The sequence below is a fragment of the Natrix helvetica genome (genome assembly GCF_964273705.1).
Source record: "Natrix helvetica genome assembly, chromosome: 4".
In the NCBI taxonomy this organism is placed as follows: Eukaryota; Metazoa; Chordata; class Lepidosauria; order Squamata; family Natricidae; genus Natrix; species Natrix helvetica.
In genome coordinates, this window is record NC_138550.1 from 27398913 (window position 1) to 27414644 (window position 15732).

The 15732-nt window shown below is 36.3% G+C and overlaps 1 protein-coding gene across 2 annotated transcripts in view; it reads right to left on the bottom strand.

Moving 5' to 3' along the window:
• Nucleotides 1-2656: 2656 nt before the first annotated feature.
• The window catches only part of LOC309390524 (coiled-coil domain-containing protein 169-like), a 34208-nt gene continuing 21132 nt past the window's right edge, over nt 2657-15732 (bottom strand). The window contains exons 5-8 of one of the 2 annotated variants that reach the window (XM_081949928.1): nt 14896-14994; nt 14681-14734; nt 6912-6988; nt 2657-3939 (exon numbers count right to left, since the gene is read on the bottom strand). In XM_081949928.1, the coding sequence (XP_081806054.1) occupies nt 3906-3939; nt 6912-6988; nt 14681-14734; nt 14896-14994 (264 nt within the window). In that variant the 3' untranslated portion in view covers nt 2657-3905. Of the gene's footprint in view, nt 3940-4281; nt 4559-6911; nt 6989-14680; nt 14735-14895; nt 14995-15732 lie in introns of those variants that run through there. The other variant, XM_081949927.1, reaches the window with a different exon arrangement.

Consider the following 15732-nt stretch of genomic DNA (forward strand, 5'->3'; position numbering starts at 1 on the left):
TGGTTGCTGCTTGCCTGGATATAGGGAATTCCAAGGCAGACAGGAAACCAAAACTATGAGCAGCAATATTTGCCTTACAGTAATAGAATTTTGCCAAGTCTGAGGGCACTGCCTTTCCCCTGCTACTACTTTCCAAAGAATTAGAGAGAATATTTTCTGAGACGCTTTGCCCAGCCCCATTCCTCCTTTGTACTCAAAATTTCATTAATCAGAGCTGCTGTCTGGGCAGCAGCTCTTCCTTCTGCCTCCAAGGTTATTTTCACAGCCTATTCTGTGTTTTCTTTCTCCTTCTCTCACAATATGCAATACTATACAATAGTATGTTTGGGAGGATCATGTATTTCTTTTTATTGTTCAGTGTATTGTTCAATGTCATGAATGAAGGCAAATATATGTGTCCCAGAAAAATGTTGCAGGAGCCAACCTGGGTTGGTTACCGGGACCAAAGGTTTAGTCTTCTGACCTTTCGGACTCATGCAGGAAGCTATTAATAAATAACAATTAATCAATGGAACAACGTGCCTCCAGAAGTAGTGAATGCACTGGAAGTTTTTAAGATGTTGAATAGCCATTTGTCTGAAGTGGTGTAGGGTTTCCTGCCTAAGCAGGGGGTTGGACTAGAAGACCTCCAAGGTCCCTTACGACTCTGTTATTCTATATTTTATATGATATAGGGTTTCCTGCTTGGGCGGAGGGTTGGACTAAATGACCTACAAAGTCCCTTCCAACTCTTGTTATTCTATCTTGAGGGAACTTCTATCCAGCAGTGTCCAACTGTAATAAGCCCTCTCGGTAAAGCCAAGTCTTCCCTCTGAGGTACTTTGGTTCTGAGATAACTTGCACTTAGGGATGAACAATTACTGGACAATTAGGTCTCTTTGGTGCCACTACGTCTTTCTAATAAACCAGTTCTCTTCTTCTCACTAGCCCTCTGGGAACCCAGAAGAGGATTGAAGGAAAATCATTGCCCCATACTGATTTAGATAAATATAGAATTGACATTATGAGACTGAATTATTCAGCATTGGCAATATACCAGGTATTTTAGAAGCTGTTGAAATATCATCTCCATATCGAGTTGTCAAAATTTATTTTAACTGGATATACCTACATTTTTGTGTTGATGCTAAAGAAACCTGTTTACAGCTGCTGAAAAATATCATTAAAACAATAATTATTGTAGATTTATAGTGTAGATTTATTCTTTTGCACCTGCTTCAGTAAAAAATGTTTATCACACAATAATTCCAGGGCTTAGCACACAGCTCTATGCTCTATGCATGGATGCATAGATTTTACTGTTTTAATTGTCTCTATTTATCTGCCTCCCTTCTCCATGTCCATGTCCATGTATTTGTTTATTGTGTATGTGTTGTCTATTTTATATTCTATGTGTTTTCTTGTACGCCGCCCCGAGTCCTTCGGGAGAGGGTGCGGCTAAGAAATAAATTTTATTATTATTATTATTATTATTATTATTATTATTATTATTATTATTATTATTATTATTATTATTATTATTATTATTATTATTATTATTATTATTATTATTATTATTATTATTATTATTATTATTATTATTATTATTATTATTATGTCCAAGAAGAAAACCAGAAGGAAGTTACCTCAAGTTATCTATCTTTTAGATAGAGTGGGTGGAGTGATAAGAAAGGGGATAAGAAAGTAAATAGTTAATTATCTATCTATGCTGTATTGTCGTTACAGCATTGTAAGGAGTCTGCACCATGGGATTTGAATGTTCAACAAACATAATTCTTGTATTTTATAAATCATGGCTTGTGATGATTCGTGTCATACCAGATCATAATTTATACAAGGCTTAAACAAACTAAGAATTAGCAGTGTGTAAGCCTACGTCCCTAATATTATACTTATATAGATTCTCCCCCCCTCCCAAAAAACTTTAACATTGTTTTAAAAAGTTGGAGATAACATGTATATTCACAAGTGCTGTTTGCATATAGCAATAGCATTTAGACTTATATACCGCTCCATAGTGCTTTACATTTTTGTGGATTTCTATTTCTAGAATTCCCAGTAATAGCCATATTGGGTAGGGAATTCTGAGCTTACATTTGTATTTCAGGAGGGCCCCATCATTTGCAATAGCTGGCTTAGAGAATGTGAAATAATCATTCTCAGTTGAGCAAGTTTGATCATCTAGGAAGTTTACTTCATCCCCCACTGCTTATGATAAATTTATGAAACAGGAGTCCTTCTCTTGCTCTGCCCAGTATTCCGACAGTTTCTTGAAATATATACCTTATTTCTAAGAAAAACGATATTCTTTCCATCAATTTCTTTCTAAGGATGCAGAAGTAATTTCTATGGCCATAAGGAAACAAAGACAGATTCCTGTAACCTAAATGTCAGTACTGTTAAAAGAAATGACTGAGCACTTCATTAGTCTAAGAGTTTCTTGTATATTATTGGTTGGGATCAGTGGTGAGATTCAAATTGTTTTACTACTGGTTCTGTGGGCGTGGCTTTGTGGGCATGGTGGGCTTTGTGGACATGGTCAAGGAAGGATACTGCAAAATCCCCATTCCCTCCCCACCCCACTAACCTGCTTTCCAGCTCCATTCTCCTGTTCAGGGCAACAAAAGATCAGCTGGGAGGCAGCAGGGATGGGGCCAACATATTTACTGGTTCTCCGAACTACTAAAAATTTCCACTACCAGTTTTCCAGAACCTGTCAGAACTGGCTGAATACCACTTCTTGTTGGGATAGGTTTAGAAAATGATCCAGGAATACCTCAGTATGAGGAGCATTACTGATTACAATAAGGTCAATAGCTGTTTCAGCAACAATTCCTGTAAAATCTGAATGTAACAGCTTGGGCTGTATAGCTTCCCAATAGACAGTGTACCAACTTCATAAGAAATGGAAAGGGAAAAATATGCTCTAGACAAAATTTCTATCTAGTCATAAAAGAACTTCCAGCACAATTCTGTGTGTTTATTCATCCAAGAGTGAACAAACCAGCTCAGGTTTTAATGCGATGCGTGACCCATTAAGATAGTCCCATTCACAAATAAGAAATCTTATTTTAAAATAAATGAGTTTATAAAATTCAATAAACTGTTGAGAGATTGTTTTGTTTATGACTTAAAATGGTGAATAGATTCAGTTATTGTAAATTGTAGAGCACGGTTTATGACTCAGACTGATACATGAATTAAATCAGTGCAATCAATGAGAATTTTGTTCTGTAATATTTTTAATATCTTGAGATTTGTAGGTTAAAAAGAATTGGAACTATTGGAAAACCTTCCACAAATAATCATCTTTCCTCCATAATTCCATATTGATCAAAATCTGTCTGTTTTGTTCTTGCTTTTCAGAATTCTTTAATGAAGGTCTGCCTACCAGAGTCATCACAATGGTTGGATTAACTATCCAACATATGCCATATGTTATAAGGCACAAATCATTCTTTGTCTTCCTCATAAAATGCTTGTCATAGAGGCAAGTAAAATAATAAGTCTTCTCATTTTGATTCCAAATAAGAACCAACTAGAATACTGATTCTGCACACATGATCAAGGAAATTTTAGAGTTGTTTAGTCACTCACACTCTGGAGTTCTTAGCTTGGGCAAGGCACATCTGAATTCTGGCTTATTTTCAAAGGCAAGAGCAAATAGGCTGAACTAGATGAGTCCTTTTTCAAAACAAGGAACAGGAAGAAATGATTCTACTGCCCCCAAAAAGAATTCAAGTCAAATATACCATGCAGACTGGACACGCTCAACTGTAAGAATGTAAACTTTGCTTTCACTGTAAATAAGGCCTGCATTCAATTCACAGAAGTTGTTGAAATTCTTTCGTAGTGGCTCCACTGTCTTTTCTATAATAAAACTACTTTTCTAAAGCTTGTGTATCTCAGAATGCCTGTTGTGCCTGCGTCCACTTCAGCCTGTTGAAAAAAGGCAAACTACAGTGTGGAATAGAGACTCATAAACATTTCTACAGCTTCTTGCATTTCAACAAGAAATAAGGCTAATTGTACATGACACCATATAAGCCAGTGACGTGCGGTGAGGTTTTTGACTGGTGAGGCATGACACAGTGCTGGGTTTCAAATATTTTTAGACTTGTGGACTTCAACTCCCAGAATTCCACAACCAGGCATGCTCAGTTCCAATTTAAAGCGACAGCATTTGTTTTTCTCCTTTGCTCCTTCTTTCTTTTTCTGGCTGGGGAATTCTGGGAGTTGAAGTCCACAAGTCTTAAAGTTCCCAAGTTGGGACACCCCTGACATATGTAGAAAGTATATCTTGAGTGCGCCATAAGAATTTCTCTTTGAGGGGTCCTTGTGTTCTGTATTTGAGTTGAGGAACCTTTAAAATACTATTTTAAAATAACATTTTGTGTTTACTGTAATTGCAAGTGGCGAAATAAACAATAAAAGGAAAAATTCTAAAATAAGCAATCAGAGTTTCAGTTTTGGAAGATGTTTCACTCCTGCTGTTTTTTTAATTGGTCCCTTCTTTGGGTCCAGTATTCTTTGGTTTCTTGGAATATTACACTTTCTCCTGAAATATAGATATAAAAAAAAGAAGAAAATTCAGAAAACACACTTTCACTTGCCTGTTGCTATAGAAACGTGGCATTTTCTGATAATTGTTATACCACTACTAGATAGCAGGGCTATAGCAAAATGGCCAGCCTCATTTGCAGATGGCAAAAAATATGGAACATTTATTTTTTAAGAAGGGAGACAAGATTTTGGCTGGTTTTTTGAAAGAGATGCATACCCTTTTACAATAACAGCAACCTGCTCTTAAATAAATCTTTTAGCATGGCTGCCTTCAATGACAGTTGAAGCATGTATTCTCTCCCCCCTCCGCCCCCCAACATACTTTTACCATTTCATCTAAGAGTGGATTGGATCAGACCAATGTTTTGCCAGGCACTAAACCTGGACAATAAGATTTTCCTTCTATCATAACTTAAAATAGGTCACACTAAACTATAACAAAATGATTTGATTTGAGCTTACTGTAATGTGTGAATCCAGGCCATTATGGTTTATAGAGAGATAATTATGGCTTAGTATCCAGAAGCGAGACTCTGATGGCTTGTTAAATAATAAACTGTGGCTTAGTATGAGATGAGAATCAAAGAAGTAAAAAGAGTGTGTTTTTATTGCTTCCAGTGAGACCTTTGAAGGCATGGATTTTTAAAAAAATGTCAAGTATTGTCTGGAGAAAATATTCTTCCATATGCGTTGTTGCACATAAGCTACCTATATTCTGAGCTCTTTCCAAGAAATCATGCTGCTTGTTAGAAAACTATTTGAGCCTATCAGCATATTGCATTATTTCCCATTTAGAAGTTTGCTTTTAAACTTGACATTCAACTTGGTTTATAGAGAAAAACAGCCTACCACAGATTTGAAGGATAGAGTAAGAGTCAAAGAAGTTGAAAATGATGATAATAAAAAATAGGTGGCACCTTGATCTCACTGTAGTGGCCACCTTCTGACTTTTTAATCATACCTTACACTCACTCTTGTTATAATAATATTTGAAACAATTGATTTCTATTGCCTAATGCTTTTTTGCTCATATATTCGTACATCTGCTACAAATACTGCCATCCAGATAGTTCTTAATAAAGTGCTTTATAGGTCCCTAAATAAAAATATTACATTGATCTCCCGACTTTGTGAAAGGGATGTTTACAAAATAATAATATAATGTAAGCTGTTTGAATTGTGTGTTTGCTATATACACTAGTACATTTAGTTGGAAATGCCCAAAAAACTGACCAAAAAATCTTAACCTGTGTCTAGGCAGGCTTTTAAATTGTAGTAGATAAGACAGCTAGATTTGATTTTCAAAATGGGACACTTAATTCTAGTTCTAAGGATAATCATGAATACAATAATTATTTGCTTTGAGCAGATCACACAAATACCACACTCCAAAAGCCTTACATTCTAGACCCCTCAAATGGGTTGGCTCTTTTCATGATGAATATTTAATAATAGAGAAATACTACTTTTTGTGATACCTATATAATTAAAAGAATAAGTATGACTTTTACAAACCTACATAAAGTAATTAGGAGGTGGAGTAGTGCCATCTTAAAATTATCCACATTATTATATAAAAGGGATTTGTACCATCTCTATGATGTTAAAGATAAGGTAGGAACTAATGTCTCTAAAAAGTGGGAAGCTGAAATAGCATTAAAGATGAAAATTCATTATTTTTCATTTTGTTATCAGCTGTTTTAAAGTAAAAATGTAAGCTTGAATTTAGCATCATATCTGTAGACCCATCTGTAAAGCCATTTTTGTCTTGCAGTAAGTTTTAATTAAATATATAAAATTGTATAAGTTATTTGAATGGTATTGTGAAGTTTTACTGTATGCACACAAATAAAATCAGGGCATTAGGATTGAAAATCAATAAATAAGCCAAGTATGCACACTATATTAAGCTGTGTTTTTCAAATTATGGGTTGTTGAATAAAACAAAACTGAGCTTATTTATTTACTTCAAGGTTTGTTTGTTTTTTGCATTTTTAACACTTAAGGATGTATGTATGATGTTTTTCCTAACTATATCCACAACAATATCCCATGATAAGTGAGTTAAGAAATTACAACTCATTCCAATGATCTTCAGACAGGACTTTGAGTCTGATCTCCTTTGGTCTATGGTTAACTATAGGTAACGATAACCAAAATAAAACAGTTCACTTTCTAGCTTCATGTGCTATGTGAATAGTATCAGGTAATTTACGAAATAAACTGGGCTAAGAGGAAGAATCCGCCCCAACGTCAGGGGATAACTTGGGGAATATGTCCCTCTCCTACTAGTCCCACATCTTAGCATGAGTAATAGAACTATTAAAGCAGTAATGAAAACTATTTACCTCAGAACCTGGTTCTCCCTCTTCATTTCAACGGCTTCTTTTTTCTGCTTCTCTAATGGTTTTAGAGATCCTGATATCTGCAAAAGTCAATATATATTAAGCCCCACTCTTCATAAGCCTTCCTCGCCAATAGCACCTCTATATAATTTGCATAATGGTTTAGAATTACAAGGGTTAAAAAGTATGGTCAACAGTCAAGGAGAAGGAAATCCATAGTATCTGGACAGAATGCTTGGTTTGTAAAGGCTGCTCTAAAAACATAGTAGGTATACTTCATTAATATTTGAACTATGATCCAAAAATTGCATTAAAATATGTGGCACATAGCTCATTTTATAATGATTGCACGATGTTACTGAGGACTAGCTAAGATATACCCCTATCATTAACCTTTTTTTAAAAAAACAAAGTTTTTTATTGGTTTTTTGATGTTTTACATAGGGAAAAGGTAAGGGAAAGATTACAAATTTTGGCAGCAGCGAAATGCGGTAGGTGCATCCCCCCTCCAAACTCATAGTATACATTTGCATAAGATTCAATATTAAGTAGTAACATATAGTCAGTGTGGTAAATTCAATTGGTAATTTTGACCAGTTTATATCAGGTGAATTTTCTTACTCATTTGTGTGATCTGAGCTTTCTTGATGTCACCCCATCTCCCCCCGCTGGCAGAGCTCCGGCCCCTCCCGTGTCTTGTATGTCTGTTGTGGAGTTTTCTGGTTTTTCTAGGAGTAGTGTTTTTCTCCATAAAGGCCTGTGCCTCTATGGGTGTATTTATTCTAACTCTTGTCTCCTCCCAGAATATTAACATACCTTCAGGCATCAACCATCTAAACCACACCCCCTTCTGGTATAATTTATTCGCCAATTGCGAATAGTGTTTTCTTTTTTCCCTTACTTTCTTGGGGATCTGTTTCAGAATGGTTATCTCCTTATTTTTGTATGTCAAGGCTTGCCCCCTTTGTGCATTCAGAATTTCATCTCTTGTGCTTTTCCTAAGAAATTTAATGTGTACCTCCCTGGGAACATTGTGTGTTCTAGCGTAAGCTGAGTTCACTCTATAGGCCAGGTCTATTTCCCACCCCATCTGTTGTTTCTCCTTCTGAATATACTCAGCCAAAATGTTTGTCATGATGTCCCTTATATTTTCATCATCTGTCTCCATCACATTTTGAAATCTAAGATAAAAAGACATTCTCTCAAACTCTATTTTCATTTGTTGGGTGTCAAGTAAAAAGACATTCTCTCAAACTCTATTTTCATTTGTTGGGTGTCAAGTTCTTTGTTTCCCTTCTGCACCCCCTATATCCCCTCCCTCATCTCTGCCGCCCTGCCCTCCAGAAGATCCAGTCTCTGTGAGTTCTTATTAATTTTATCCTGGTTCTCTTTAATTTCTTCTTTCATCTCCTTCAGTTGTCTCTTTATTTCCTCTTGTCCCTGTAGAATTTGCTGAAACATTTGATGAAACTCCAGCTCCGTAGATTTAGGTTGCTTTAAGGCTGTTATCGTTGATTGTGTACTAGGACTGGAGGTTGCAGATGCCGGGGCAGAGGCAGCAAAGCCTGGCTTTCCAGGGGGTGGTCTTTTAGATGCCATTGTTCATAAAGTAAAGAGTCCAGTCAGTATGGAGAAGGATCAATCAGGAGGGTAGAACAGACAGGAGAGTCCAAGAGACAGAAGGTTCAGGCAGAAGAGAGCTTTTATTTCCACTGACCCTGGCAATAGAGCCAAATTTCCACTCCAGGGAGTTCAAAAAACAGCAATCCACAATAGATTTGTCTGAGTAGCACAGAGAGAAAGACCGGAAGCCTGAAGTTTTAAAGGTAGAGTCAGATTTCACATTTCATAAAGACAACGGAAGTGTGCCATCTTGCCCTGCCAGCTTCGGGTTTAGAGGCAACAAATAAAGTTTTCAAAGTTCAAAAGTTCAAAAGTTCCAAAGCTTCCAGATCTTCATTATATTATAAGTTTAAGTCCAAAAATCCACTTAGTAAGGGTGTGACATCATTGGTTTGGCTCTCCCCCTCCTCCTTCCCTTGGGGCTTAGAGCACGCTTGTTTCCAGCCGCTTGTCCGAGGGGGGGGAAATCCCCCTCCCTCCAGCCGCGCTTCTCCAAATCAAGCCGAAAAGTAAAGTGTACACAACTGGCAAGTTTTAAAAGTTAGTTATGGGAATGGAGGAAGTCTACGCCTCACCGCACCGCCGCCCCTTCCTTCAGCTTTCTTTTTCTCCGCACGGCATCGCAGCGAAGACGCCGGAGCGTCTCCCCATCGTGCTCCCTGGTGCCTGGAGCGAGGCGGGGGACCTCCCGCCGGCCGCCGCTGATCCAGGGATCCCCTGCGGTGCCGCCCCTTCGGCAGGACGCCTCTACGGGGCGTCCTGTGCCCCCCAAGGAGTGGGAAGCCCACCGGGGATGCGGGGGGCGAGCATGGCTTGCTCGTTGCCGTCGGCCGCCGGAACCGGAAGTCAGCCCTATCATTAACCTTGAAGATAATGAAGGCTATAAAGCAAGAAGAGATAACAACTTAAGTTGCCAATATGTGTTTGGATTCTACACAATGGCCTATGCTACTTTCATGAAAGACTACTGGGAAGAGTTGGGACACAAATAAAGAGAGTGTTTGGCAGGGGCTCACCAAAATGTCAGGAGTAAAGTGCCAAACTGAAACACAGCAAGGACCAGGGCCAAAAAATAAGAACACAAAGAGATAAGCACTAGATGAGGATCAGTTTTGTTTAGGACGTTATAACAGAGTGGCACTCAAAACCTCAGAAATTTATATACCAATGAACAGAGTTTAGGAAATACTAGAGAACTAGCAATCCTAATTTAAGAAAACAAATTTGATGTCACAGACAATACTGAAACTTGATGAGATGACACCAATGATTGGCACAAAGTTACAACTTATTCAAAACGAACAGACCAAATAACAGGGAGTAAGTACACTGCACTCTACATAAATAAAAAATATCAATGCACATTTTGGAATCAGTTGAAAGGATGCTGTTGAAAGATTTGTTTAAGAATAAGGAGGAATAACTGCTGTAGACCATATAGGCAAGTTTAGCAATAGAAATACCTACGTAAACTACGTACTCTAACAGCACCATCTACTTCTATTTTTGCTCTATGGAGAGCAAAACTATTTCTTTTTATAACAGAACACACAAACATAGAAAGAAAAAGAATGAAAAGGAACCTATTTAGATCTTAATAGCAATCAGCTATTAATCCAGTTTCCAATGCTCAGGCATTGGAATGTTCACAGATTAAACTAAATGCTTTCAGTGATAGTTAAGTGTTTACTGAATGCAGAAGTTAAAAAGAGAAGATGTCCATAGACCAGATACAGCAATTGATTTCTCCCCTTTTCTTTCTTTTCACTCTGCAATGTATATACATTACGTTTATTAAAAAATCCAAATGCACTAAGAGTTAGCTTTACAAATGGAAATGTTTTTCAGCAAATGCACCTCATTCTGTAAGGCAAGAGATAATTATACAGAGTGAACCATTTGCCTGCTGGTTTAAATACATGGATTCATGGCTAATTGCAGCCTTCTTCCTAGATTTGTACATGATGAAAAGAATAGCAGTTATGTAATAGAGGTAAAATACAGTATCTTTATTTTCTTTTAATACTATTTAAAGAACAGTTTCTTTGAGACAATAGAACACAAAGTTTATCTTCTTTATTACACAATAACATACATAGAGATACGCACACAAATGTACAAATAAACTGTAGTCCTGAGAGGCTTGCTGATTCATGAGGAAAAATATTATTAGACTATAGGTCTATATTTTTGAACAATAAGAAGACATTCCAATTACAAGAAAAACTTAGAAACTGCTATTTATTTGTTTTCTCATAAAACAGAAAACTTTAAACCTATCTCTAGACTACTCAGGTTGGCACACTGAACAATTCTAGCTATAGAAAGGGTTTGAAAATGTGATTAAAGTACACCCACACATCAGCTTGATATTGAAGGAATCTGGCACAAAACAAAATTGCATGTTGGGCTTCAGATATTAATTTCACTTCAGTTGTATTAGTAGAGAGCAGATATTTCCAATAAGAACCAGAAACTTGGGAATATTTGTTGAAAGGATTAGCTACTGCTCCTCGTTAATGCAATTTAAAATACTCTATAATCAATACCTACAACCCACACTGAGAGTAACGTGTAGGTGTTGTTGTAAATATGAGATACAGGATCATTGCAAATAAGAACCTCAAAGAAGCGAAAGGGAGAAGCGTGAAAAATTAAGTTGACTTGTATAATAGTTTTAGCAGGTTTTCTTTTAGAGTAAAGGTAAAGGTTCCCCTCGTACATATGTGCTAGTTGTTTCCGGATCTAGGGGCGGTGCTCATCTCCATTTCTAAGCTGAAGAGCCAGCGCTGTCCGAAGACTTGGTCATGTGGCTGGCATGACTAAACGCAGAAGGTGCACAGAGCACTGTTACCTTCCCACCAAGGTGGTCCCTATTTTTCTACATGCATTTTTACATGCTTTCCAACTGCTAGGTTTGCAGAAGCTGGGACAAGTAACAGGAACTCACTCCGTTACGCGGCACTAGGGATTTGAACCGTTGAACTGCCGACCTTCTGATCGACAAGCTCAGCGTCTTAGCCACTGAGCCACCGTGTCCCTCTTCTTTTAGAGTACCCAACTACTAATACAAAATATTTTCAAAATATTTTTTTTAAATCCAGTGGTGTTTTCTGAACTTATCAGCCTTTGAAAAATTTGAAACCTCGTAAAAGTCAGTTAAGTTAAGTTGGTAGGCTTGTATTAAGCAGCAACAAGAAATGACATGAATGGTGTTACAATAATTAGGGTTAACATGTTATGAATCTTCCCCAGTTCAGGATTATCTATGGATCACCTATCCCCCAAAATCATTGCCCATCTATCAAGACTTGGAAGAAAGAGCAATTTCCAGAGCCTGCCCTTTAGGAAGTGCCATTTGTAGGGATCTTGGGCTCCAGGTCTTCTGATTCACTGAGCCACCCCTACAGAACAGCATTGTTCCTGACATCAGATAAATTCCACTTCTTTTGGCTTTTTCACTAAATTTTTATAGAGTAAGAGAGGTTATATTTGTCATTCCTCTGGTGGGTGACTCTCTTACATACAAGTACTTATGCTGATACAGCTTTCATCTTATTAAAGGTCTATAAACTGCTCATAATTAGTTATGTTTAAAGCAGCATATAAATGGAATATAAAGTATGGTGTTAGTCAAGACAAGAAAGTCACCTTGCTCCCTGTATTCATTTTTCCAGAGAAAATTACTGTCAGCTCAGTTCAACACTAGGAACATAGATTAGGACAGACAAAAACAGTACTGATAAACAAGATCCCTGGGAGATAAAGTAATCGATCAATAACGATTTTGTTGAAAGTACATGGCCTTAGTCGAACTCAAGTAATACTCTTTGTACTATTGCCATTTACCTCATCATTCTGACCTCGCTGAATACATGATATTGTGCTATATCAATCAATTACAGTCAATTACTAATTTTAGTGCACCAATCGTAAGTATATTGTAATTTGCAAAAGTCTATATGAAGAGGTTGCATATACAATCCTTTTTAGGTAGCCTCAGTTATCTCTGGTACCGTTAATAGAGGGTCTGACACCTACTACTGAAGAATTCTCTGGAAAAATTATCCTATAAAAGCATAATAAATAAATTCAGAAATACAATTACATAACACGATAGTTATAACTACCTACTGCTTTATCTACCGTCACTGAGGTAATTTTGCCTCTTCATTCAATTTTCCTTCTATAGCAGTTGTGTACATAGATATTTTTGAAAACTGGACTTATGCATCTATTGAAATAGGCTATGATTCATAAGAATAAATATAATAATACATTTGTTAATCTTTAGAAAGCCCCAATATATTTTTCGGTTTTCATTTATGTATACATTTAATAAGCATTGCAAACAATGCAAGAAAGGAAGTATTCGCAAACCTGAATATTTCTCAGACCTCCAGCTTTTAACAATTAAAAACTATTGCTCAAAATACTACCGTTATATTGCTAATGCTACTGAAGAGTCAATTGTGACTGGAATGATAAAGTCTAGTAAAACCAACAAACAAATTAAAAAATTTGATTAACCTTTCCTCCTTCCCTCTCAAACAAAGCCTCACTGATAGAACCAGGAGAATGCAGCTGGTGATGACATGTCAGGGCTGACTCTACTTTTCAGTATAAACACTTGTTTTTTTTTATATTAATTAAAATAACACTATCCCAAGCCAATCAATAGCAATTCATGATTCCAGGAATATTTCAAACTGCTTGGTTCAAATATTTTAAGCTTTAAAGGTTTAAGACCTTGTCACTGAAAAGGCTGACATTTCCAATGTGAGGTAAAAATAATAATAATAAATATTCCTTCAGTATTTTAAATACCGCATGCCAAGAAAGACATTCACGAATACTGAATGTATTCCACCACCATAGAAAAATATCCTCTGTGGCCTTTCAAATGTTACTAAGCTTCAATTTGACAATTCCAGCAAAAATGGCCAATGGGGAAAGCTACTAGAAACTGTAGTTCTGGAGACCAATGCTGTTCCCTTTGAGAAATTGTGCAGATGGCTATAGGAGAGATAACATTTTAAGTAGAAAGGATATTCTACTAAAATTACAGTAATTTTTTTTTGTAATTCTGCTATGCCTTTTTTGTTATGTTGCTAATTATATTTTTGGAAGAATTTATTTTGTAGCTGATAAAAAATCAAATTATTGTCACAGAATTTAATCTTTTTCTAGTGTATCTTGCATCCTATTTTTATAAAGGAAGCCCTACTGGTTCTTTATAAAATTTTAGATTCAAATGGAGATTATTCTTCAAAATGGAATTATTGTTCTCACTTCAAACCACCCTTCTTTTAAAAACATCAAATATATTTATAAATTTTACATATTTTAATAAATTGTGCTAGTCTGAAAAGCTATTATGAGACTCCTCCAGACTTTGGGCTAATGTAACCTAACAATGTCTTCTCATATGATATTTTAGAAGAGGTTTGCATCTGTGTGTAAAGCAATTTTAGTGCTATTAGATGCAACTTCCACAAGGACTTTTGCAAAGCGTAGTGGAAAGATGATTCAAGCAAATAATACTCATAATCCCATTTTGGATGTTTTAAAGATAGGCCCCAAACATTGAATTTGTACATTAAAAAAAAGGAAGTCACATCCAAAGTGACTTAGGAATGAACGTATATGTAAATACCATGGATTGTTGATAGGTAAAATAGGTGAATTTATTCTTACTTGTAATCTGAAGCAAAACCAACAAAATTACAATCATAGGTTGATTAAATACTTTATCTTCCACAACGTAGTGCTCTTTTGCACATGTAACGCTTCCACTAATTTTAATAGACTTGGGAAAGGAAGAACCAGGGGCAGAAAAATAATGAGCAGTGACATTTATGAGTGTACAAGTAATACACTTTAATACAATACACAGTTTAGTTAAGAGTTAAGGATCAGTAACATCATATAGCCAATCTTTTAAGTTTAGAAGGGCAGAAAGAAAATGGCAAGACTGATTAACGTCTCCCTCCAGCATTCTAGTTGACTCAGCTTTGCAGAACTTTCTGGCCAAGAGGTGAATCAGCTTATAATAGACAAGGAAAAGTTTAGAAAGAAAAGAGTAATGATTTGTTTAGGACAAAATATTTTCTTATCGTTCTTATCTCTACAGAGATTTTTAGACTTACTTGTGAGATCATTGCTAAGTACGCACGGCGTTCATCAGTGGCTTTATGGTAAGCCTAAATTCCAGAAGAAGAAATAAGTGAATAAAACAGAAAATTAGAGAATAGGCATAGTCCAGGATCCATATGTATGCATAGGTATGTACAGTCAATATAACAGGTGACCATGAAGCATCTTAAGATGGATATATTTTAGAAGAACTATGGTAGATACAGACCTTTGCCTCTTGATCCAGTCTAAGTTCATACTCCTTCAGCTGGTTCTGGAGACCTTTCTTCTCCTCTTCCAGTTTTTGAAGAAACTGATTTAAAGAATCCTGACATTGAATATGTAAATAAAATAAAATATACCAAGTTGTTAGTTTTACTGCTATTCCGTTACTGGAGTGAAAAAGGCCATTAGCAATTTAGAACTGATTGCATGCTTTAAACCCAATTATAAGCTATAATTTCAAAGTGTCTTATTTACTTGCCCAAGCAACTGCAGAGACATACAAAAGGATTGGTTTGGGGCTACTTTTAATTCACATGCGCGCGCGCACACACATGCACACACACACATATAAATCCATTAACCTCTTATTAAAGAAAATACAATTACAGAATTTTATATCTTTGTTCTTGTTCAACAACAACATATCCATGCAAAAACTTGCCTTGGCTTTTGGATTTTTCAAAGCCTCATGGATGGTTCTTTTTAGATCCAAGGGAAACCATGAAATATTGCAGTTTGAATAAGACACAGACTTCAGGAAAAAAAAAATATTTCCCAACAGTCCCTAATTTGTGCAATTTCAGGAAATTCTGTTTTATTTAAATTATGATTTGTCAACAATTCGTGATCTGAAACAAATTTGATCATGATCTGTTCTGATGAAATGTAACCTGGAGATTTACACACCCACACAAAACTCAAATCTTGAAAAAGCAGTATACTAGCTTGATTACTACCAGAGTTTGTTTTGCAAACGGTTAAACAGAAGGAACTACTGCCCTTCTGACTGTACTCACTATAGACCCGTGATGGTGAACCGGTGGCACATGTGCCGAAAGTG